Source organism: Arvicola amphibius, chromosome 8, assembly GCF_903992535.2.
Source record: "Arvicola amphibius chromosome 8, mArvAmp1.2, whole genome shotgun sequence".
Classification (NCBI taxonomy): domain Eukaryota; kingdom Metazoa; phylum Chordata; class Mammalia; order Rodentia; family Cricetidae; genus Arvicola; species Arvicola amphibius.
This window is the reverse complement of record NC_052054.1, coordinates 21455723-21482697: the sequence shown is the minus strand read 5'-3', so window position 1 is coordinate 21482697 and position 26975 is coordinate 21455723. Positions and strand designations below refer to the sequence as shown.

Here is a 26975-nt window from a genome sequence, read left to right as displayed (position 1 = left end):
TTAGAACGAGAAAAAAACAGGATTGGTGGCTGCCTGGAATGTAGGAATTGAAAGTAAAAGACTCAGGCATGTCCTGGGGCCAAAGTGTTTGGATGAAGGAGAAGGAAAGCAGAAGTATCAATTAGACAGTGGGAAAAATGATTGAAGGAACATCCAGGGCAGGAACATCAAGACCTTAGCTGCTGTCCATTCTCATTAGGACACTGGGTATGCAAACTTGAAGTTAGGGGAAAGGTCAGCGCTAGAGAAGAAAATTGTGATGTAAAGATCAGCCCAGGGTTGGATGAAGCCTCCTAGGAAGTGATCACAGAGAGAAAACTGGAGTGTAAAAAGTGAGCAGCGAGGAACCCAAATTTTACAGGTCAAGGAGTTGAGATTGAGATGGAGCACAGAAGAACCCAGGGAGAGCAGAATCTAGGACACCAAGCAAAGTACTGTACTGAGGCCATTGTGGATACAAGGACATAATACTGATGAGAGATTAGGAAGAGAACAGAACGTCAGACATCCTGAAGGCTCTCTTGTTGCCTCGAACAGGAGTGAGTTTAGGGACGTGATGGAATTCGAAACATGATTAGAGGAGAATCTAGAGAGAATATAAGTAGAGGTACAGAAATTTATTTGGGAAGTTTTTTACAGGGACGAGCAGAGTCTGAATGAGCAGGTGGAGGAGGACTGTGCAATCCTGTAATAATTTTATAAGATGGAGAATAATTCTCTGCACTGATGGAAATGACTCTGGAGAGCAGAGAAAAACCAAGGATACTGTAGAGAATGCCTGCGGGAGAAATGACCAGATAGGGCCCATTGAACTACTGGGGAGTTGGTCTTAGGAAGCCAGGGAGTTGAACCATCCTAATAGCAAAATACATTAACTGTGTAGGCATGGATGGAAGTTGTTTGCTGGACTTGGAAAAGTGAAGGGGTTGCTAATGAAATGAAAAGCAAGATCATAGACTGAGTTGAAGAAGGAGGAGGGCTAAAGATGTAGCTCAGTGGTAGAGTTCTTGCCTAGTATTCACGAGGTTCTTGGTTCAATCCCCAGCACCAGGCTGGGGAGCAGGGAAAGGATGTATAGATTTGAAGAGAGCAGAGGTAGAAAGTGTGGTCTATGAATTGAATTATGAATTGTACAGGAAATGAAAAACTTGAGAAGAAATTAAGGCTGAAAGCCTTATTCTTCCATGTTTCTCTTTAGGTTGCACCATTTGCTATGCATTGTAAATGGGGGTGAAAATTAGAGGTGCATTGATGCTTTCCTTGGTGTGAGGATACCAGTGTGCTGGGTAGAGAGACTCCTGGGCCTCTGTGTTGACATGGGGCTCGGGGTGCACTGGGGTGGGTTAAGGGGTAGCAGCTGGCTGTTTGTATGTGTGGTAGTGTGGATGAGAGCTGTGAGCGGACATTGTTTCTGGGGTGATGGTAGAAAAGGGGCCTCGAGCTGAAAGGTGAATATGTTCCCTTCAGAACTGGCACTGCCATCCGGGGTGCCTCTGAAAACGTTAGCTGACAGTCTGCACTCTCCACACCGATGAGATGGGCATAGGGGGGTTGATGACTGGTGGGGACCTACATCTGGTTCAGAGAGTTATCTGTCTCTGTCCTTACATGGTGGAAAGAGCTCCTTCATAAGAGGCTGAATGCCACGCTTGACGCTTTCTCCCTTGTGATCTACTCACCTCTCAAGACTATGTCTCCTCCCGCTACCATAGCTTTGAATTAGGATCTCAGCACGCTGGTTTTAGAGGAACATAAACACTCAAACCATGTGAGTACTCCTACCTCCTCTGCAGAATGATTCCAAATGGAATAACATGAATGACAAGAGTTTTTAAAAACGCGACGTACATCGGGCAGTATATCATTTTACTCAATTACATGTGTCCTGTCAAAAGCTGCTTTCTTTCCCAACAACCAAGAGTAATTTTTAAAATGATGTAATTATACATATGGTGCAGAGGGGTATGATTAATATTAATTTACATTAATATGAGTGCACGTGATAAGAATTCGAGCATAATCATTATGCATCAGTACAATTACTGCATAATTTAAAGGAATATGGTACTTGTTGTCTAGTCATTTTCTTGTCTGTGATTCATCAGGGGAAGGGTTCGTTTCGCTGCTCAGTTTCACGGCAGGGAAGGTATGGCAATATTCACAATGGAAGTAGCAGTTCCTGCCCATGGCAGTAGTAGCCTAAGCAGCTTGCTTCTATCTCAACAGATGAATAAACAGGTTGTCCTAGATCACTTCTCAGTTGCTGTGATAAGTCACGGACCCAAAGCAACTTGGGTAAGAAAAGGCTTACAGATTACCATCCACCGTGGCGAGCCAGAGCAAGCACTCGAGGCAGGACCCTGGAGGCAGGCACTGAGGCTGAGACCAAGGAAGCATGCTACTTCCTGGCTGGCTTCCTCTGGCTTGCTCAGCTACCTTCATTGTACAACCCGGGCCTACCTGCCAAGGATGGGCAGCGGATGGAGTCCTCTTACATCAGTTAGCAATTAATAAAATCCCCCACAGGTATGAGCACATAACAGTCTGACGGAAGTGGTTCCTCCATTTAAGTTTTCAAGTGTGCTAACAGGAGTTGGGGTCTGAAGTAGAACTATCCTAGGATGCTCCAATTCCTGCCTCTGGATTGAATGTCCCAAAGCTTCTAGAAATGCCTTTAAGGGTACCATCAGCTGATGACCAAGTATCAAAGCACATGATTCTATGGAGGACAATGCACATTTGAGCCTTAATACCTCTCTGTAGATCTTAAGGAGCACAACCGTCTGTATCATTTGAAAAGTCTCCCTACAGCTGGGCTACAGCAGAGTCAAGTGATTTCCTTAAGTGAGTCCCTTCCAGGTGTTTTGCCAGGCAGCCTTCTCTCTCTTTGGCTCTCCCTCCCTCCCTCCCTCCCTCCCTCCCTCCCTCCCTCCCTCCCTCCCTCCCTCCCTCCCTCCTTCCCTCCCTCCCTCCCTCCTCCCCCCCCCCATCCCTTTTCTCTGTGTTCTCATTTTTCCTATCAAAGGAAATCCTTACTTATTGTGTGTGTACGTGTAGTTTCGACTTGCCAGCTGTTAGAACCTCAAGGGCCCTAGGACGTGCTCACTGCATGGCTCAATGAAATCTGAATGGCCGCTTCTGCTTTTCCCTTTCCCTTCCAACCGATGCTCATCTTATTCCTTCTGCATGCTTGTACCTAAGACACCAGCACAGAGACCGGTCGCAGCCTCTGTCCACATGGAAGTGTTGTGGAAGAGACAGCCTGGGTGTTCCCATGCTCTGTATAATGAGAGAGCGTTCAGAGACGGATTATGGCAGAACTATGAAACACACATTCACGTTGGTCTCTGCTGTCTGCCCATCACCCTTTGTTTCCCTCACCTTCCATCTTTGCGCTTTGTTACATCACACACAGACTGGGTTCATGGGTCCAGGTTCCTCTGAAGGATCTAGAACCATCTTCGTTTTTTAGCAATGCAGTGCAACTTCATGCAGAACATGGAATGTTTAAACAATTTTTCACAGATATGTTTTTTAACATAGTGAAATAATGTTATTGTAAATCTCTTTTAGATTTTTCTAATATAAAATTCAAGCCCAATAGCACTATTGTTAATAAAACATATCTTCAAGAAAGCTACAGGCAATTAATTAAGGGTACAAAAGGTTGAGGTTCCGTGATCTAGCATACTTGAAGCACGCGAAAGCTGGTGCTTTCTCTTGTGATTGCTCTGAGTCTGTGCATTGCTTCTGTTTCTGTCACTGTGATACAATGCCCTGATGAAAAGTAACTTGGAGGAAGAAAGGGTTTAATTTAGATCACAGTTCCAGGTTACAGGCCATCATTTCAGAGATGGGATGTCAAGGAACTTGAAACAGTGCATCAGAGAGAGATGAGTTAATGCAAGCATGCTTACTGCTTATCTCTCTCTCTCTTTACTGTTATGTGGTTCGAAACCCAAGCCAAGGGAATGATGCTACCCACTTTAGTCTGGTCTTCCCACATCTTAATGTAATCAAGACAATGTTGTAGAGACACTCCCACAAGTTGACCTAATGTAGGCAATCCCTCATTGAAATGCTTTCCACATGGATTTTTTACTGTGTCAAATTGATACTTAAAACTAACCAGCAGAGTCTGTATTGATGGTTTAGCTCACTCCTGTCTAAATTCTGTATAGGGTAAATGAACTGTTTCAGGGAAATAAATCTCCATTAATACCTATTATTTTCTATCTCACACAGCCCAACAGTTTTGAAAACACACATATACCTCAGTCACTTCCTATGTAGTATCAATGTATTGAATTATTTAAGAGTCACCTTCCAATCTTTGCAGATTGGGTAGACAACAAAATCATGTTTTTTTCACATGTAACTATATATTTAATTCCTTTGAATATTTTAATAATTACTACCCAACTGTTTTAGTGGCTTGCAAAATGAATGAAGATGGCTGAACATCCTCATCCATGAAAACAATTATTTCATTTTTTTGAGTTTGCAGAAAAGCAGATGTTTTATATGCAACCTCACTATCACGAACACGTCATCCAGTCAGCAATTTCTTGTAAAGTGCCTACAGTGTATATGGCGTTAATATGCAATGCCATGAACTTCAGTCAGATGCCCTAAATATGCTTACTGTTGCAGATGCAGTTTTTAATATCCAATTTGCGTTTTATTTTCACAGCAATGTAAATATTGAGTTATGCGGAGGCAATTATCAGAGCTCTAACTCGCTTTTCCCAATAAAATGCCTGTTGGTTTTATAAGAGCAAATCACCAAGAATGATTAAATTGCATGATTCAGGTATAATTTCTTGGTGTGTGTCCTTTCCCTCAGGGTAACTTTGCCCTTTCCCTAACTCAATTTAATTTCTTATATCCAGACCTCATTATGTAAGAATCAGGACATTTGGGTCTTAAACCAGATTGCCAAGAAACATAAGAAAATTTACTCATTAAAGTAATAGATTCTAAGCCTCTACCAGGTGTGGTGGCACATGCTTTAATCCCAGCACTCATGAGCCAGAGGCAGGTGGATCTCTGTGAATTTGAGGTTAGCCTGGTTTATATTGTGACTTTCAGGTTGGCCAAGGTTACATAGTGAGACCCTTTCTCAAAGGCCAACAAACTAAAAGTATGTCAATACTTCATTGTTATTTTTGGGCTCGGTGTATTTGCATGTGTTTGGGGTGTGGTTTTCCTACTTATTTGAGATTGCCTATACACCTGTAATGTTCAAGTCTTGCTCTATGTTATGAGGTTTTTCTACAGTAGCAAACTGGTCCTTTATCGAATGAGTTGAGTTGAGGATCTCCCAAGCATATATATGCACAACTGTATGTACATCCAAGTTGAAGGCCAGACAAACTTGTATGTCAGTCCTTAGAAATGTCTGTCTTTCTTTCCTTCTTTCCTCTTTTCCTCACTCTCTCCTTCCCTCCTTTTCTCCTTTCTTTTTAGGGGGACAGCTGGCCAGTGATCCTCATGTAGCTCCCCTTTCCTTCTGTGTGCTGAGACTACAAGCATATGTCCTGCTGTGTCTTGCTTTAAAAAAGCAGATTCTGGAGTTCAAACTCAGGTTCTCTTGTGTGCAAGGCCATTGCCAGCACTTCCCAAACTGAGCTAACTCTTCAGCTCCGATTTCTAAAATTAAAGGGAAAAATTCTAAATGCCCCTCTGACCATTGCAACTATGTTGCTTTCCTTTTCAGAAACACACAGCACACAGCCCCTGTCTGTTAGAGCAGTCACCAATGTGCAGCCTAAATCAGCAGTTTTCTAAGGGAGCCTTCCTTCCCTATTGGCTATATGTGGGACTGTCTTCTATGTTTGGGAGCGTAGATGAAGCCTCTTTCCCAAGAGCTTGAGCTCACAGAATCTATGTTTAGGGAGACATGAGGAAGTTTCATAGTTATCATTCTGGTGATGAAATAAAGCAGTTCTCAGGGGTCACATGTCAGATATCCTGCATTTCAGATATTTACATTGCAAATTCATAACAGCAGCAAAATTACAGTTATGAAGTAGCAACATTTTTATTTTATGGTTCGCAATCACCAAAACATGAACTGTATTAAAGTGTTGCAGCATTAGGAAGGTTGAGAACCACTGAAATAAAGAGTACAACCATACTTGGGCAAGAATTGGCCCTGTATGAAACCAACCAGTCTCTTCCTGGTGACCCTCTTCTCGGATCTATGTTGCTGAGTGATGGTTTTCTTTATCTAGCGATTCAGTTCTTCTTTCAGCTTCATGTTGCTCCTGATGGTTGACATCCTGGGTTAGGTAATAAGCATGCATTAGCCACTAGAGGGTCCTTATTTCCGCAGTACTCATTGCCTGATAGCAGGAGTGGGCTTGCCAAGAAGTAATGATTACCAGTGTCAAAAGCCCCATAGTAGGGACATGGTCACACAGTCAGGAATCATAGATGCACGGGGACTTTGTTCCCTAGCTGATAAGAAAGGCCTTGTGAGAGTTCAGGAAATCAGTTCCTAAAGGGGGTTATTTAAATTATGCAGTGAAAACCCTGCAAGTTAGTGGCTGTATTTCTCCAAGAGTATGCTTCTAAAGGGGTGTGCTGCATTCCTCCCTTTAGCCAGCTGCTGAGAGCAAAGCACAAAGAGAAGGAACTTGAATGTTAACACCTATCATGTTGTCTGATGGAGACAATGCTAATGGATTCACTGAATTAGAGGGATGCAGGTGTGTGTGTGCGCGCGCACTGCACACGTGTGTGCAGGTATGCATACATGCCTGCATGCCTGTCTGTCTGTGTTCAACTGTGTAGCAGAAGGACTGGTTTATTCCTGTGAGAAGTTGGAGAGTCTTGTCTTGCTTTTAGCATTCATACTTAGTATTCCGATTTAGCCTTTATTTTTGATGTCAGTGGGGTGGAACCAAAATGAATTTATACATTTAACTGATCATTTAGGAACATTAGCCAAAACTTTTACGGCACTGTGCACTATGAAGGAGAATTAAAAGAATTTTTTGTCTGCATACCAATGGAACATAAGCCCGTTTTTCTGGGATTTTTTTCTTGTAGTTTTATTAGTGCTATCAAATTTTACGACTCTCTGCCCTTCTTTGCTATCATACAAAGTGGCTTAGATCCAGACATGCTGATTTAACTTTGAAAGCAAGTTGGGAGGGGAAAGGGAATAAATTATGTTCTAGCAGATTCTCTTTATATTTGTACCATTTTTTTTTCATGTTTCTATTCTTCACTAAGCAGTGAGTTCTTTTGGGAAGCAAAAGTTAAAGAAGCCTGCGGTGCCAACACTGCCTCTACCCTGCTCCAGTTCAGATGCCCTGTGTCCAAGTCAGCTACTCGAGTACCCTATATGCCTCCACCAGGGCCAGCTCTTTAGAAGGGTCCCCATGCTTCATTAAAGCCTTGTCGTTATCTTGAAATTCCTAATATTTAGATAAGGGGCCCTGCAGTTTCATTATGTCCTCGAGTTTGCTGTTTTATAGTTAGAGCTGTTTGCATCAAGGAAATTTATGTATATGCTTCAACAGATATAAGCCATAACATTAAAAGAATAATAAAAGATTCTCAAAAACTTGCTTTAGGAATCCTCTAGTCATGCGTGGTGGTCCTCACATTGTGTTATGTGCCCCTTGTAACTCTGAGTCATGTGCCACACACTGAGTCACGTGCTCCTCAGTGTAAATTGTCGCAGATGTTAGTGTTGGCTGAGTCTTGGTCTGTGACCCACATTTGGTTCCTGCCTTTCCTGGTGACTCACTAATGGTCCCCTGCACTGCCTTTGTACTTGACCTCTGTCTGGAGTGCCACACCTGATTTTCCCACCCTCTCACGGCGGCTCCTTCTCTTTCCCCTTCTGATCCATCTCCAAACCTCTTGTAAAACCACATGAGGAGCCGTGTTGTGCCATTGTTTCTGTACTCAGTCTCTGCGGGGCTTAGACTCCATCTGCGTGCCGGCCACTCCCAAATTTATAAATGTGTTCATGGGTCACCTCTACAAGGACCATAATCTTTGCGTATTATCTGGCCAGGATGCAAGCATTGTGGAGCTGGTCTCTAAAAAATTCTACCCAGACTCCCCCATCTCACTTGGTAGAAATGTGATTTTAGTTGCTTAGGTTAAAAAAAAAAATCATAACCACCTTGAATCCCATCTTATTTAATGTGTTTGGGTTGCCATCAAGATACAGAATCTGAATTGGCCACTTGTTACCATTCATCTGTCTCTGCGGTTTCCAGCTCAACAGTCACTACGCTCCTGTTAAAATAAATCGAACTCTGCAGTGAAGGACATAATCTCAGGAAGGCACACAAGACCCTGTGTGATTCCTCAAGCCTCCCTGGCACATCGTGCTCATCTCGGTTGTCGCTGTGTTTTCTTGCATCCTGATCTCAGCCATGCTGGTCTCTTGCTGTGATTTCAATCACAGAGCCATGCTGTGTCCTAGAATGCTCTTTCCTGGAGTCTACAAACGTTACTTGCTTGTCAAGGTGCTGAACGGCACCTTCCAGTGTAACAGCCAGCCTGGCAGCCTTTCTTATGTTCCTCTTTTGTTCTAACATTTTCAGCCTCCAAATGGATTATTTTCTATTCTGTTTGTGCCCACATTTACATATAGCCAATAAAAATTTGTGGGATGCATACTGAGTGAATTATGTCTAAGGGAACATATCTTTGGGTCGGGTGTTCTTTTTAATCTCTTTATGTGTATGCAATGCAATACTTTTTTTTTCTTTTTTCTTTTTTTTTTTTGGTTTTTCGAGACAGGGTTTCTCTGCAGCTTTTTTTTTAGAGCCTGTCCTGGAGCTAGCTCTTGTAGACAAGGCTGGCCTCGAACTCACAGAGATCCGCCTGCCTCTGCCTCTCAAGTGCTGGGATTAAAGGCGTGCGCCACCACCGCCCGGCTGCAATGCAATACTTTTTATTTATTCATTTGTACCTTTTAAAAACACTCTTGTGTGTATATACTGTTTCTTCTGTAAAGACAATGTCTCATTTATGTGTACCAGGCTAGGATAAAACTTGCACTGAGGTTGAACGTGGCCTCGAACTTCTGAACCTCTTGTCTTTACCTCCCAAGGGCTTTTATCCCCACGTTATGCTGAGCTGAGGATTGAACCCAGGACCTTGCACGTGCTAATCCTAAGCAAGTCCTCTAGAAACTCAGCTATAGCCTCAGCCCTGAATCTTTAACAAAGAATAACACTTTCCCTAGAAATATTAGCAAATATCTTCCATCAACAGCTAGAGAAAATTTTGTGGTAATTATATGGAATATTGGATTATAGGAAAGCCCATCAGTACACTCATGTTTTAACATGTATTAGTTAATCTTGTGTTTCTGTGTCAGTCTCTTGCCATGCAGTCCATGTTGGCACCGACCGTGTGGCTGCTGGGAGTATAAGTGTGTGACGCCATTCCCTCTCGAGAAATTACCTCTTCCCTGTCTTAATATTGCCTGAATAGTTCACCTCAGGGGTGGGGAAGTTCTGTATATGATGTGAGAGGGAGTGGTCTGGCGAATCTTGGAGACTGAGGCACCTTCTGGAATATGGTTTGTTATTTTACTGTCTTTGCTGAATGCTGTTAGATTGCCTAAGTGTGTGTTTCCTTTTTCCCTTGAGTACATACTCTAAACATCAGATACGCTTTAAATTAGCTAAATATGTTAAGCTCTCAAATGCGCATGGACTCTCTGATTCAGTAATTTTTGTATTTCTTATTTTATAAATAAACCTAGCCTTGGTGGAATCACTGAAGGAAAACAGTGGAAAGGTTGTATGTAGTTCCGTAGAAATGATGCACTGGCTTCCAATACACACATCCTCTCTTTTTATTTTAAAGGTTTATTTTTAATTATGTGTTTATATATGTGTGTGTGTGTGTGTGTGTGTGTGTGTGTTTGTGTGTGTGTCTGTCTGTCTGTGGGTATGTGCACATGAGCTGAGGTATCCATGGAGACTGGCAGGTGTCCATGGAGATTGGCTCATGCCCTGAGACTGGAGTTACAGGTAGCTCCAGGCTACCCTGTGCTAGTGCTTCAATTCCAACTTGGGTCCTCTGGAAGAGTAGCAAGCACTCTCGGCCACTGAGCCATCTCTCCAGCCCCTACATATGAAATTGTTAATAGTGTGCTATTTAACAGTAGTCATTTGCTTCTGTTGTGCAGCCTGGAGACTATAATTAATTACAATGTTGACTATAGCTAATAACGTTCTTGAAAGTTGTTGAAAGGCTATATTATAAATGTTACAAAGAGTTGTAAATAGATGTACCATTCTTCAGTGTATAATTATTTCAAAATAGAGCATTATGTAAGATACATGTATACATTTTTATTTCTCAGCGAAAATAGAAAAAAGTTAGTCTAAAAGTTTACTTTAAAATACAAATCTTTTCAATGATTAATGAACTCTATTGGGTATTCCTTTAGCTGTAATTTTCAATCATGAAGATAGTACATTACAGATGTTTTGAAATAGTTAACAACTGGGCCTCGGTTGTTCAAGCCTGTAACCTCAGTTTCTCAGGAGCTGAGGCAGGGGGATCACAAATTTAAGTCCTGCCACGGAGTTTAAGGATATCCTGGAACATGGAGTGAGATGTTGCCTCTAAATAAAAATGAAAGCTGACTGGGTTTGTGCTTAGTAGTAGAACTTTTTTTTTTTTTTTTTTTTTTTTTACCAGTCCCTCACATGGCAAGGAGTGGATAAATATGAGCAAAACAAAATAAACTCCTGGTCCTTATCTTCCCTACAGCAGTCATTTCCCACCTTTCTGATGCTGTGACCCTAAAATACAGTTTCTCATGCCGTGGTGACCCCCGCCATACAATTATTTTCAATGCTACTTTATAACTATAATTTTGTTGCCGTTATGAATCGTAATGTAAATATCTGTGTTTCCCAGTGGTCTTGGTGACCCTTGGGAAAGAGTCATTCAACACCCAACATGTCATGACCCACAGGTTAACAGCTTCTGCTCTGTAGCAACCATGCTCACGTGGTGTTATTGCCTTCTTTCTATGCACGTCCCTCAGTTCTAGTGGAATGCATCCTTTTTATTTTGTCTTTTACCTTTTGGTTTCTGTCATGCTCATTTTCCCACAATGCTCTGGTGGTCATCATCATAGTAATTTTTCAATGTTATATAATGGTTCCTAGTGTGGCCCTGCCATCGTGGATCTAAATAATTTACAGATATTGGATAGTTGTTTTCAAGATTTTAAAGGCATAAATGACGTTTTAATGGACACCTTTTTATGTGTCGCTTTTTTTCTGGTTCGTTTTCTTACGCTCCGATCACAAGGGTGAAGTTCTTGTTTCACACTATGTGACCACAGTCCTGGCTTTATAGATTGCCAATTTGGGTTTCCCAAATGATAAAACAAATTCCTTCCCTCTAGGAAGGATGGGTGCTAACGTGCTTTCTTGCTGTGCTCTCTCCCTTCTTGGGAGGTGGACTTGCATGGCTCGCACCCAAACTTTGATACTTCTTGGTGGGCACAGGGATTTTTGGAGTAGTTTTCAGATGCTGCAGGTCTTATTCAAGCTCCTTTCCTTTCAAAAATAATGAAGAGGAGAATTTGGGGGATGTGTTTGATTTAGCCATGTCTAGAACGGCAGGGAGAAAATTGCCCGTAGTCTGTTGTACTTGCTGGGGAAGAGTTTCTATTTATAGCACGTGTGATGTGATCGAGTCAGCCCACGGCCTTCATAGCTTTACTTTACAGATTTAGATTTTTTTTAAAAAAAGAACTAAGTTTATTTCTCTTCTTTCTAAGAATCTAAATGTCTTACGACATAGTTTTATATGTACTCAATATTTCAGCTTAGTGTTGGAGAACCACAAAGTCTCACAGTCTTCATAACTAGATGACTTGAAGGTTAGAAGAAACTCTCACCTTCAGTTTTTCCTGCAAGGGAGAACTGGAGTGTTAGCGAGTTTTCCCTGATGTAACAAAATACGTGAGGTAAACAACTTAGAAAGTACTAAGGTCTACTTTAGTTCCTGCTGTGAGAGGTTCCAGTCCATAGCTCTAATCTCAGGCATGAGGTGAGGGGTCAGTATCACAGAGGGAGGTGCATGATGGATGGAAGCTGCTTGCCCCTGTCTCAGCTCAGTCTGATGGGTCCCAAGTTCAGGACAAAAGGGGCCAGCAGAGTTTCCTCGCTGCTCTCTAGTTCATCTCCGAGCCTGCTTTCTTCGAAAGAGTTTTGCAGCCTCCATGTGTCCTTGCTGCTGAGAATAACAAAATGCATGGTTTGCTTGGCAGCAACTTGCCCATTACACCACACCAAGTTGTGCTCTGGATGAAAACGAGGAACTGTGATTGACACGCAGTAGTTTCTGACCTCCACTAAGCCTGTCACTTATACCACCTCACCTTCTAATCCCTGGCCTTGCCTCTAAGTTCTTGAATGTGGCAAGAAATGATCCCCAATCATTAAACCACAGTGAAGATTCTCTGCAGGTGTTTAGAGTTGGATAAGCAGCAGTCCATCCTGCTGCCTAGCACTCCGGGACAGAGCAGCGGCTACCAGAGCCTTCCCTGCTGTTCCCTTGCTCAGGAAGATCAGCTCCTGTTTGTTTCTCAAAGCTTCGTGGCCATCATTACATTCTGCCATTCTTCCCCCACCCCTTTTTAGATTATAAATGTCACATGATCTGTAACTATGTCTAACCAGTTCTTTATATTCGGTATGGGATAAGTATGTGTCTTAACTTTCATATTTGAATGGAAAACTCTATTGTTCTTTGCTAGCCCCATAGCCTGGGAGACAGTAGAACTCCCCTCCTCAAGGCAAGTTTTTACTGTAGCCCAGGCTGGCCCGGAGCTTTCAGCGTTCCTGCCATTGTCTCTTGAGAGCTGAGACTATTATACCCAGCCAAGTGGACTTTTAGTTTTTTATGGAAAGAAAATAATGTTTGTATTTGTCCTTCACTGCTCTTCACCCTTGACAGTATGGGCGCTAGTAAACATTTTAGACCATGCAGGTGTTAAAATCCTGTGTCTGCCTTTCCTTGCAAAGTTATTGTGAGTTATTACGGAGTTATCTTCTTTCTTGCACCAGTTGAGTTTTGTCTACCACGTGTATGCCGAACATTCCCTTTATACTGGTTTTCCCTGAAGAGCCTTAGGGAGTTTCCCATATATTTACTAGAACAGTGTATTAGTTCATTTACTTTTGCTATAACCGAGGACCAGAGACTGGACAATCTAGAAGGAGAAGTAGTTCGTTTATCTCATAGTTCTAGAGGCAGAGCCATCTCCAGTGAGGTCCTCATACTCCATGCATACCAATGATGGAAGGTAGTCAATGCCTGTGACAGCAGGGGACAGGACAGAGGAACATAGCCTGCTGGGCAGTAATTGAACCTTATGAGAATTTATCAATTTCTGGGAGAACAAGTCCAGTCTTGCAAGAGACACATTATTCCCTCTTAAATCCTTATGTTCTGACCCCACTTCACTACCAATCAACTTCAGCATGAGTGGTGACTTTGCCAATGGAACATGTCATAGGCAGTGTGACAAGTTGCTGCTTGAGTGTGGCCAAGCTTTGGTTGGCAAAACCACCAGGTGTGTACAACACAAAGAAGGCTGTGTTAGCCAGGCATCATTCCCAGCAAACACAATGATTCAGGGTCTAAATTACTGTCACAAAAGCAACATTTCTGATCCTTCTTCACTTGGCATAACTTCACCAGTCTCTAAGTAGCACCCACTTGGACACGCCTCAAAGTCTGTGAAATGCCCTTTGAGCAGCTGTGGTCAGAATTACCATTCCCAATCCACTGGTCTCCTTCCTGCTTGTCCTATGTACGAGATTGCTGGAATAATGGATTATGCCTTCCTCCAAAGCTGACACAATTGCTCCTGTCATCAAGCGATGGAATATAGTTCTGCATTCTCCTTTGTAGGTTAAGGCAGGGGACAAGAGCATACCTACCCAGGATGTCCGATAGCAAGGGAAAAAGTGGTCCAGAGATAGTGGGAGGATCTGTTGTATTACTGAATATGCTTAACACTGGAAATAAACTGTTACACACACTCACATACACATAGACACACATTTTACATATATATGATATATACTACATGATATACATATATATACATATTAGAGAGACTAGAAAAACATATATGATATGCATATATATTCTCTCTTATATATACATATATACACACACATATTATATAACACACACATATGTATATATATGAGAGACTAGAAAAGAAACATTACCTGTAGGATTTTTCTTGATGTTTCTACTTTCAGAACAAGGTATCTGCATATCATTAAGTTTACCCCATTAAGTGTATCTCCATTAAGTGTATGGTTCAGCTGTTGCTATATTTACTAAATGTGTGGGCACCATTGATTCCTAAATTTAACATTTCATTACCTTTAAAAGAATGGAACAAAAAGTTCAGGTTTAGCTTTGGCCTTGTTGCTGCTGAAGTCTTGGTGGCCTGCTGGACTGCATCTTCTGTCTACGCCATTAGTGATAGGTAGATCCTTTACACATCAAACCTATAAACTTGTAAACCACCGTGCATGCGTTCTCAATGCTGGAAGCATCCCTTCCAGTAGAATTGCCAAGCCTTTCCTGCACCTCCAGCTACTAAGGGCTGCGATCTACCACCATGGGGCTGTGCATTGGAACTGGAAACAGCCAGGTACCTCAGGGCTAAGATGCAGAATTTAGCCATCATCTCAGAGTTGGGAAAAGAGATTGGAAATGAATATGCTTTAAATAAGAGTGCCATGGGCAGACTGAAGTGAAATCCTGTTTATGCCCAAGGGCTGGTTCTGGAGTACTCAGCCAAAGCAGACCATGTCAGCTTCTACCTCTCTGTTAGTTCAGAAGCTGCCCAACTTTCTCAGAGATGGGAGGTTTCACCTCATCTCTCCTGGTGAGATACCCCCCTCCCAGTAGTAGTATTTTGTTTGGTTATTTCTGTTATGATTCACTAAACCCAGAACCTTCACTCTCAAAAACTGGAAAAATACTTTATAATTAATGAAGACATGCATTTTAAGTAGCTAGGAATGATCTAACTCTTTTTCTTTCTTCCCTTAAGCATTGACTTAAAAGGTGCTTGTGAAATTCCTTTCTAGCGCTCTATTGTTTGCCCTTAAGCACCAGTGTCTTCCTCAAATCTTCCTTTGCACCACCCCTGTGGTAGTTTGAAAGAGAATGGCCCCCCAAAGGGAATGGCATTATTAATAGGTGTGGCTTTGTTGGAGTAGGTGTGGCCTTGGAGGAAGTGTCTTGCTGTTGGGTGGGCTTTGAGGTCTCCTCTGCTTAAGCTACTCCCAGTGCGAAAGACAATTGCTTGTTGCCTGCAAGAAGTAGGACTCTCAGCTCCTTCTCCAGCTCCATATGCGCCTGCAAGCTGCCATGCCCCTCCCCACAATGATAATGGACTCAGCCTCTGAACTGTAAGCGAGCCACCCCAATTAAATGCTTTCTTTTATAAGGGTTTCTGTTGTCATGGTGTCCCTTCCCAGCATAGACACACTAAGACAACCCAGATTGACTTGCACTTATTCATCAGCTCACAGGACTCAGGCCCCTCTGTGTATAAGGATTTAATGATTTACCTAGTAGCTTACCACATTGTTGTTCAATGTGGAACCTGCCTAATGGAGTTTCTTTGATTAAGTGTTTGTATGGCTGAGTGCTTTGAAGTCAACCTCAAAAACAAAATAAAACAAAACAAACAAAAGCACAAGTTGTAAGTAGAGAAGAAAGAGCAATCTACCTGACCCAATAAGCACCCCCAAATTTCCTGGGCTGAGACTCTCTGTAGATTTCGGTTCCATATTTGCTGCAAGCTGATGAAAATGACTCAAAGTATTTGCATTTTTGAATGTATTTATTACGTGATAAATAATAAATAATAAAGTTTAGTTTTACAAAAAAAAAAACCATTCTACCTCTGTTCCCCTCAAGTTTCCAATCAGAGGCAGCTACTAATCTACTTCCTGTCTCTGTGGACCTGGTTGTGGTGTTGAAATATTACACTGTAGGTTTTTATCTGCATCATTCAGCTGAGCATATTTGTCATGTTTATCCAGTGGTAGCCTGTACGACTCTGTAACTCATTTTCCTTGCTAAGATTCATTGTGCCAGTCTGCCACATTCTGTTTATCTACTGCTCAGTGGCTGAGCGTTTGGTTGGTCCCTCCGTTTGGCTGTGATGTCATGCTACTATGAGCATCCATGTGTGTGTTTTGTGTGTGCAGGTGTTGTGTTTCTGGGTATATCTAGGTGTGGAATGTCTAGGGCACAGGGTAACTCTGTGTTTAGTAATTTCAGGAACCACCAAACTAAAGCATTATATCCTTCTCCCATTTCCCACTAACTAGTGTGTGAGGGTTCATTTCCTCACATCTTTACCAAAACATGTTATTGTTTGGAAGGAAGATTGTTTTCAGTAAAAATATAAAGTCATTAATATAGAAAAATTCCAATTACATTATCTTCTACTCATTTGAGGTGGCTCACAAACCAGTCATGTGATACTAGGAACGAGATGCCACTTTGTAGCTTTGTATACAAAACAGCTCATTGGAGATTAATTACCTTATCATTAATGTTCTCCAGGTGCTTAGGAAATGCGGATTTTCTTTTATGTCTAATGATGGCCTGATGATTATATGTGTAAGGTACTTGAAAGTTAAGTCTGTTTCTGAATGCAATTAAGTAAAATTGAAATAGGACAAATTGAATAACAAAATTAAAATTTCAAAATAGTAGTGGCACGGATATAGTGTGTGTGGTTCTCTATGCTGTTGAGGAGAGAGTTCACACTAGGGTGAGAGGCCCAGCATTTTATTTACTTAGGGTGGTTTCCACCTGCCCATGCCTGCTATACTTCTTACTCGGGCATAGCAAATCAGCTCCCAGACAGTCCCCTGCAAGCATTTTATACAGGGTGTTTTTTCCTCTTCTTTTTTCTTTGACATGTTGTAGTATAATGTGTTGAGAAATGCGAATAAACTACAGAAGATTCTCTAATCCTCAGACTTGGTTTTTTTATTAATCTGACAGACCCAACAATATTGTTAAGGAAAATGCATAAATCCGAAGTCTCTTCCTACCCGAATTATCTGTCCATCACCCATTGTTAGGCATCAGAAGTGCAAGAACACTTAGATGGCTTTCTGACTCCTCCTCTGCCTCTTTCTTGAGCCTCAGCGGCTGCCATGTATGGACGTTGAAGGTGTGTGCCTGCCCTGATGTGCACAGTGGAGTCTTTCTTCCTGTTACTGGTGAATGATACTCTCTGTGGGAAAACCTTTACTCTCTTTACAAGATTCGAATGAACTCTACCATCATGAGGGAGCCCTTCAGAGCTGAGTTCAGTGTTTGGCTTCCTGGAGAATAAGATCCAGAAGTGTCTGGAATTTACAGTGTTTCTGAGAGGGACTGAGAGTAAACAAAACATTAAAAGCGAATGCATATTGCAAGGAGGGGGCTACTTGTTGGTTCCGAAATAATCACACAGAAACTGTATTAATTAAATCACTGCTTGAGCCATTAGCTCTAGCTTCTTATTGGCTAATTCTTACATCTTTTTTTAATATATACCCAAAAGTGGTATTACTGGGTCTTGAATAAGGTTGTTTACTAATTTTCTGAGAAATCACCACACTGATATCCAAAAGGGCTGTACCAGCTTGCATTCCCACCAGCAATGCAGGAGTGTTCCCTTTACCCCACAACCTCTTCAGCATAAGTTGTAATCAACTTGGCCATTCTTACAGGTGTAAAATGGAATCTCAGAAATGTTTCGATTTGCATTTCTCTGATGACAAAGGATGTTGAACATTTCCTTAAGTGTCTATCAGCCATTTTACATTCCTCTGTTGAGAGCTCTCTCTTTAGGACTGAACTCCATTTTTTTATTGGGTTATTTGTTCTTTTGATGGCCAATTTCTTGAGTTCTCTGTATATTTTGGAGATCAGACCTCTGTCTGATGTGGGGTTAGTGAAGATCTTTTTCCATTTTGTAGACTGTCATTTTGTCTTGTTGACTGTTTACTTTACAGAAGCTTTTCAGTTTTAGGAGGTCCCATTTATTAATTGTTTCGCTCAGTGTCTGTGCTGTTGGGGCTATACTTGGGAAGTGGTTTTCTGTGCCAATGCATTCAAGTGTACTTCCCACTTTCTCTTCTATAAGGTTCAGTGTGGCTGGCTTTAGGTTAAGGTCTTTGATCCATTTGGACTTGAGTATTGTGCATGGTGATAAATATGGGTCTATTTTCATTCTTCTACATGTTGATATCCACTTATGCCAGCACCATTTGTTAAATATGCTTTCTTTTTTCCATTTGATTTTTTTTTTTGCTTCTTTTTCAAAAATCAGATGTTTGAAGGTGTGTGGATTAATATCTGGGTCTTCGATTCAGTTCCATTGGTCCTCTTGTCTGTTCTTATGCCAATACCAGGCTCTTTTCAGTATGGTAGCTCTGTAGTACAGTTTGAAGTCAGAAGTTCTTTTATTGTACAGGAAACTCTTACATCTTAATTTAACCCATTTCTGTTCATCTGTGTATAGCCACATAGCTGTGGCTTACTGGCTAAAGTTCCCATTGTCTGTCTCCAGCGGGCTACATGGCGTCTCTCTGACTCTACCTCCTTTCTCCCAGCATTCAGTTCCGACTTCCCTGCCTACCTAAGTTCTTCTGCCCTGCTATAGCTGTTTCTTTATTCATTAATGGTAATCACAGCACACAGAGGGAGATCCCACATCAAATGCTTACTGTCCTTACATAGTAGAGGCAATGGGTCTGGGAAATACAAAGCCAGGAACAGAGTAATGGTAACACAAAATATAAGGAACGAGAAAGGTGTCTGCCACTGTAATGATCACATAGCAGTGTGAACCTCATCTAGAAGGCATCTGTGGTCAAGACTGTCTACAGTGTGACTCTCTGGGGAGAGAGCTCTCTGAGTACAGTAAACAGCCAGGCAAAGGAAATTGCTGTGCTGTGAGAGTCTCCATGCATAATTGATAACATTCCTGCCCTGTGGGGAAATCGATTAGTTGGTTTCCTCAGTAGATTTTCTGTAGACAAACATATATTTCTAATGGGATTTATGAGAGCCTAAAACTTACTCTAAGAACAACTCTTTGTCCTCTTGGCTCCTGTCCCCCACCCCAGGCTCTTTCCCAGGCACAGGAACACTGCTGCTTAGGTCACAAGGATCACCTTCGCTGCCACAGCCTCTGGCTGTACCCCGTGGGACATCTCCCCATAAAGACTTTCTCCGATCTTCCCCACAAGACTCGGTCTTTCTTCCATTCTTTTATGTCCTCACATATCTGTTGTTGTTTTCTAGTTTCTCTTTAGTGATTCCACTGCCTGTGGAATTTTCTCCCTGTTGGATGAGCCAGGGCGAAGGGATGGTCTTCTAGGATCTTTGCTTTTTCTTCATCACCTTGAACTTGAATGGTTACATTTCTGGCATGTAACCAGAAAATTTCAGCAGATCCCTGTGTATCATTTTATGAATTCTCACTGCTTCTGGATTAACTGGTTATATTCCGATTTCAATATTCTTGACTTTTAAAATCTTTAAAAATATGATCACTGCTTTTTCAAAATTTAGGCCAATGTGATATTGTTGTACCATCTTTTTATATTTATTCACGATGGTTCTGGAAGTAATTACTAGGGATGCTTTACAACTCTAGATCTCTTTCATCTAAATATATAAAAATCTTGTTAAATAACATGTACCAGATCCCTAAATGCCTATATATATATATATATATATATATATATATATATATATATATATATATATATATATCATTCTCTTCTGACACCTTTCTTTCCACATATCAGAGCATGAAGTGTCAGAAGACAGATCTGTTTTATTTCATGGGACTGTCAGACCCTGGCACAACTTGAGTTGCATTTCTTCAATAGGAATGTTGAAGACTGTGCCTTTCTTAGCATGGCCACTTAATACTCATTGGTTGGGGGTGTTGCTGACCTGTGCTCACATCCCTGTCCAATGTGATAAATGTTAGGCAGTACACATAAATATGTCTCTGGATCTTCATGAAAAGTTTTTTTTCCTCCTGCTTCCTCATATGTGATCACTGGATTGCGGATTGCTTACTTGGTAGGTGGGTTAGGTCTTGTTTTCAGTCTGTTAATTTTTACCAAATTAAATAATTGATACATCATCTAGAAGTCAAATAAACTTGGTTCTTGTTCTGGATGTCCCCTTCCTTCTCCACCTGTAATAGCCCCCTGTAAGTGGAGACTGTGATTTAGTTTCCTGACTCCCTAGACCATATCACATAGAAACTATGTTAATTACAACACTGTTTGACCAATAACTTAGTTGTATTCCTAGCTAGCTCTTACATCCTAAATTAACCCATTTCTATTAACCTGTGTGTCACCACGGGGCTGTGACCTACTTGTAAGGTTCCGAAGTCCTTCTTTGGCAGATACATGGTGTCTTCTGACTCTGCCTTCTTTTTCCCTGCATTCAGTTTAGTTTTTCCCACCTAGTTCTATTATTCCACTTTGCCATAGGTCAAAGCAGCTTCTTCATAAACCAATGATAATAAAACATGTACAGCATACATGGGGGCATCCACATCAGCCCCTTTGGCTTTGTGACTCATGTATCTCTCCTTTTGATCTTCATATTTCTGTATATGGTGATTATTCTGATACTTTCATATTTATTTTCACTTTTCACATTTTATTCATTGTGGAAGATGAGCATTTAGCCTCCAAGTAACTTTTTGCCCTAAACCAGTCATGTCGAACACTGTTAAAGCATTCAGTTATGTCCAAAAGGACAGACTATTGGTTCTACAATGCCAAAGAGAAGTATTTTAGTGAGGGAAAAAAACTCTTGCATTTTCATAGTGCATTGCCACTGAATTGCTCCATAAGGAGATTATTAAGGCCTGGAGATGTAGCTGTATATGTAGTTTAAAGGCTAACAATGTTAACAGCGACTTTATTTAGCAACACTATTAAAATAGTGCACAAGACTTCTTTGCATGTTGGTGTCTTATCCCCAAGCAAGTTTGGTGGTTTTAAAGCGCTTGTCAACTAGAGCCTTCATCATGAAACATTTCAGAGGAGCAGGGGTGAAAGTTTATCCCTATTTGAATAAATGTGCCAAAGACAAGTTGTTCTGAGAGTCACAGATTTGCATGGAAAACCTCACCAGGGAAAAACAGTAATTGGCTCAGCATGAGAGACGGAGGGACTGTATTTTAAGATAATTGGAGACTGTCTTTTATGTGTTCTCTTTGGTTTAGTTTTGATTTCACATAATTTCATTTGTTGCTATCTCTTAATTTTTCTCAGTATATTCTAAAGAACATAAAACGCTTCTGAGGATGGCATTGCTACTTGTGAAATTGTCATCCGATGCAGTTCTTCTTGTCAGCCTTGAAGAAGTGTCTTAGAACAGGCTATTATGGTTTAGCAACTCAACACAGTGGGGATTCTCAAAGTTCATGTTTGGTAAACTTTAATACAATGTAGCCAAGTCATGCAGATGAATATATATTAAGGTTTCCCTCCCTCCCTCCAGCCTTTTCTTATTTGCCTCAACAGATACGAAATCTTCAAGAACCATCTTTTTGACTTTTACTCACAATTTTAATTGTTCCTACCTGTACAAGATTTTTCACTTGTAACTTAGTAGGCATGTTGGTTTAAGCCATTTCCTCTGCAGCTGCAGTCAGACGTAGTCAAGCTAAACATGGTCTTTTATTTACTGAGCACGTGAGGTTGCTTACACTTTCCATTTGAATTTCTTTCTGCAAAGGTGCTGAGACGTGAGCTGAAGGAGAAAGAACATTCTGTGCTGAACGCTGTAGACCAAGCTCGAGTTTTTCTGGCTGATCAGCCCATAGAGGCCCCCGAAGAACCCAGAAAAAACCTGCAATCAAAAACAGGTCAGACTGGTTCTTTTCTATGTCATAAGAAAGCCATGTTTTAGGGGAAAAAACAAAACAATAACAACAACAACAAAACAAAAAACAAACAAGGAGCATTTTCTTTGCAGCATCAAGGATGTAAAAATAACTACCTGTTGCATCTGGATATTTAGCTTGAAATTGAAACAGGGATTTCTTTACTAGGAAATAGCAGTTCATCACATAAGAAATTTAAGAGAAAATTTCTGATGTATATTAGGACCACCGTATCATTATTAAATATTGCACTGTTGCTAATAAAAGCATTCTCGTGTAATAAAAAAGAAGCAATCATGCAGAGCTGGAGACACAGCTCAGCAGTCAAGAGCACTGTGTGCTCTACCAGAGGACCTGGCTTCAATTCTCAGCACCTACATGGTAGCTCACAACCCTATGTAACTCCAGTTCCAGGGGTTCTGATGTGTCTTATTCTGGCCTCCAAGGACACCAGTTTGCAGACGTACATGCAGGCAAAATACCCATACACAAATAAAAGTAAATAAATCTTTTTACAGATGTTGTTCAAAGTGTTTTACCATCATTCCCTTTCCACAGGAAAAGCGGCTGTGCAGAGTGGCTCACTGTATCTAACAGTGTGGGTCACAAGCAGTTATTGCTTTTGGGGGGGGGGGTCACAGTGGGAGCCCTTTCCCCAGTGAAGCTGGTATTATATACATATAGCGTACCCCCAACACACACACACACACACACACACACACACACACACACACACACACACACACACACAGTGCATGCATTGTGTTTTTCACAGCTGCCTTTTATTTTCTGCCCTTGCTCCCACTGTCTGTGGAATCCACCTGCTGGAATCCCAAGTCAGGTGAAGTCTCACCTCTTGTCAAACTAAATCACTCAAGGCTATCATTCCTTATTTTGAAAACAAAGTTCTTCTGAGGATGATTGACCCTTTTCTTCACTGGGCTCTATCTACATCTGTGGGTCCCGCTGACTTGATTTGAAATTATTAGGGAAATAATTTGCATCTGTATTAAGCAGATACACATTTTCTCTTACCGGTGTTGCAGATAATCTGCCGAGGGGCAGCTGTTTCCCCAGCCTTTGTATTACATTCAGTGTTTTAAGTAATCTAGGCATAAAGTAATAAGGAAGGCTGTGCTGCATAGACTATATGCAAATACAATGCCATTTCATCTGAGGGAGTTTAACCTCCACTGTGCTTTGGCACTTGTGAAGTGTCCAGGGACTGGTGTCCTGCTAATAGGAGCTGGATGTTCCCTGTTACACATGTATTATTTACACACCCACCCAGAGCATGCACATGTGTGTTGGAAGGCCCACACACTGCTGTTAAGTCCAGGATCCCAGCCTTGTATGTATGGTCTTAGGATAGTTAACAGCAGAAGCAGCTGCTTGTTTGCTTGTTCTCTCTCTACCTTGAGTTGGAGGGTGTCTCTCACTGTATAGCCTCGGTTGCCCTAGAACCCACTCTGTAGACCACACTGCCATGGAATTCACAAAGATCCACCTGTGTCAGCCTCTGGAGTGCTGGAATGAAGGACTTGTACCACCGTGTCCAACCGCAATCCCTGCTTTCAGGAGCAGGTGCCCCACTGTATTTTTCTGCTTGCAACACATAATGTTGTCCATGCATTATCTGCCTTTCTGTTCTGAACGATGAGCAACTCTCAGAGAATCTGACCCTGTTCCGGTCCTGGTAGCACTTCCTCACCCGATGTGCCATTGCATACCAAGAAGTTCTCGGGTCTTGCGTGACATTTAAGATCTGTGTGATCAAAGCTTTCTTATGTAGTCTTAAAGCCTCTTCAAGTTTTCTTCTTACCGTTGTCACGGTTCTTGTTCATGCTGTCACAAAAATCCTTGAGTGATCGTGGGACTGTATTGTCATGGTTATTCTGCATGCTTTTACTCTGTCTGTTTCTTTAAAAATCCTTTGCTGAAGCTGTTCTAGAGATTTTTTTTTTTTTTGCTGTCCTTTAGAGAGAGTGTTTGAATGGTTAAGACCTGCAGAGGTGAACCTATGGTTCCTGAGGGAAATTACCTGCTCAGGTCCCAACCCCACCGTCCAATTGCTATTGTAGGTTTTGCCCCTTTTTTCAGATACTAAAGTTCCCTGTATTGCCCTAGGTGGAGTGTTTCCCATGCAGTGTGATGTTTTCCTCTTTTGACTTTTTGAGGGACCCACTACTCAACTCCCAAATAAATTACACACAGAGGCTTATTCTTACTTATAAAAGCCCAGCCTTAGCTTGCCTTGTTTCTTGCCAGCTTTTCTTAACTTCAATTATCCCATCTACCTTTTCCTTCTGGGCTTTTTCCTTTCCTTTAGTCTGTAAATCTTACTTTCACACTTTACTCCGTGGCTGGCTGGGTGGCTGGGTGGCTGGGTGGCTGGCCCCTAGAATCCTCTCTGCGCCTTTTCTTGCTCCTTCCCCTTTCTCATTTCTCCTGTTTATACTCTGCCTCCAGCCCCACCTAACCTTGCCCCTGCCTCACTATGGGCCTTTCAGCTCTTTATTAGACCATCAGGTGTTTCAGACAGGTAAAGAATTGCAGCTTCACAGAATTAAACAAATGCAGCATAAACAAAAGTAACACACCATAAAATAACATTTCCCAACGTTCTCATTTTACTAACTTTATCTTATGCAGTGCCTTTCTCCATGAGCACTGGGTTAAGTTCATAAAGGATGCTATAGAAGGTGGGAGATAAAGCCGTGTTTATTATTCTGCCTTTACCTACAGTCTCCTCCAGGAATATGTTTGTGAGATGAACAGTTCATAATCACTTCCTACCAAATCTAAAGCAAAGAAAAGGAACCGAATTATAGAGAATTCCTTGGATGAATTCATCTCCTCAGAACTTGCTTTTCTTCAAATCTTGAGTCCCTAAAGTAGAACTGATAACCGCTGAGTGTAGGGATGGGTGGTGGATTATTGATTTTTTTTTTCCAAATGAAATGAAACCAGACACCAACTACTGAAAACAAATGACCAGTGTTTATGGAGTTTCTGCCCCAAGGTGATCAAAAGCCTCCTGCTGCCTGCCTCTACTTCCCCTACAATTCTTGCACCTTGCCTTAGGAGTTCTGTCCTCTGGGTTGTTTAGCCCAGAGCTCTCTTAATCTTCATGGACTTCTTTGTTTTCCATCATCCAAATCCATTCTGTCAGCAAGTCCCATCCTTGCTACATTGAAGCTACACCAGAACCCCTTACCACTGCTTCTTACTTCAGCCCCACCACCTCTCGCTTGGATTAACAACTGTCCTTTAAGCTTAGCTCCCTCCCCTGTCCTCCATTTAACATATTTCCTTCCCAGCTGCCTGGCCTAGCTACTGAATATGTGAGTTATGTGACTTCACTGCTCCGCTGGACTCCTTAGGTTGGCTCATTGCTGGCTGATTCTCCAGCCTGGTTTCCCTGTTGCTCCCATTCTGGCCCTTATTCCACTCTACTGACTATGTTGCTGTTTCTTGAGCAGCCAGAGTTGCTCCACTCTCTAAACTTTTGTGTGTCTATTTTCTTTTCCTGGACTATTCCTGCCCCTCATCTAGTCTAGATCACGGTGCTTGCGCAGCCACGATTACCTGCCCCCTAGGCCCCTCATCCTCTCCCTGCCCCTCCCCACTCCTCCCTCTTCCTCCTTCTCCCTCTCCTCTTTTACTTGGGTCTTTATCCACAAGTCTTATCCTTAGTCCTTCCCTAGTATCCTCTGCTACAAAGTCTCTCTTCTTTACTCCCTTTTCTATATTCCCTAGTGTTTGCTGCCCAACAAGTTCTGTGTTTGCTCTGTTTGCCACATGCGCTTTCAGACCTTCCCTCCTACCCGGAGGAGTATAAGCTCCGTGAAGATGGGACTTTGTCTATTACTGAGTACTTTAAAAAGTGTGTGTGTGTGTGTGTGTGTGTGTGTGTGTGTGTGTGTTTGTGTGTGTGTGTGAATAATTGAGGGGAGGACACAAATCAACATGAAATATTTTCCTCAATCATTTTCTACCTTATATTTTTAGAATTTCCCACTAAAAATGATGCCTACCTATAGGCTAGCCTGGCTAGCCAGCAAAGTCAGGGTCCCCAGTCTTCACTCCCACAAGCATATGCAATATGGCTATGTATGCACAGACCCATGCCCAGCTTTTTAACGCGGGTAGGTAGGTGCTGGGATCTGAACTCAGTCCCTCCCTCCCTATTTCCATAGCACACACCTTTCCCACGATCCATCTCCTTCACTGATGTATTTTGTAGTACCTGGCAGTGCTGGGTACCTCTCACCTAGTTATTGAGTGAAGGAATGTGTCAGCAGACCAACCGTGAGGATGGAAGAACCCCATTAAGATACGTTTCCTAAGAAGGATTTAGATTAGTTGGAGATGGAAGCCAACTAACACAAAGAGGTCAGAAAACAAGCGCCACCCCCCCCCCCCAATACCATGGGTACAGGCCCAGGTGTTTTGTACACCATAAAGGACAGAGACATTGAGGGTCAGAGTGGAGACAGTTGTCACTAAGCACACCCTTGAGACAAGGGAGGAGGTGAGCAGATTAGAGGACAAGGGACAACCATGATGCAGACAGCAGCCTGGGCAGAAAGCGAGCAGAGTATGCTGGGAGGTAGCTGTCTGTCTTTGAGGGTTGAAGGCTTATGCCTGAAGAAGATGAAGGTGTGTGTGTGTGTGTGTGTGTGTGTGTGTGTGTTGACTCGGATATAGGGGGACCTGGAAAATTGGATAGAATTTGTTACTTTGTACAGTGGAGAAAAAGATATTACAGTTTCGTGTGTTTAAACCTGGGAGAAAGGTAGTTTGCGTGGCCTCATGATACTGAAAGCCTCGCACTGGGCTGCTTTTCCTGACTCCTTGCCTCCCAGGACGTGGCAGAAAAGTGAGGGAGGATGTTGACAGTGAGATGCTTTTGTAGCCAGTATGAACTACTTCCTGTCATGAAAGCTTCACGCTGCTCTTGGCACCCTCCATAGTCAGCCATTTAAAA

At 42.0% G+C, this 26975-nt stretch overlaps 1 protein-coding gene across 7 annotated transcripts in view; it reads left to right on the top strand.

The window, feature by feature from the left end:
• Positions 1-26975, top strand: part of Utrn (utrophin) — a 498374-nt gene that overhangs the window by 358090 nt on the left and 113309 nt on the right. For all 7 annotated transcript variants that reach the window (XM_038338349.1, XM_038338350.1, XM_038338351.1 and 4 more), the window contains one exon: positions 21838-21967. In XM_038338349.1, the coding sequence (XP_038194277.1) occupies positions 21838-21967 (130 nt within the window). The remainder of the gene's footprint in view (positions 1-21837; positions 21968-26975) is intronic.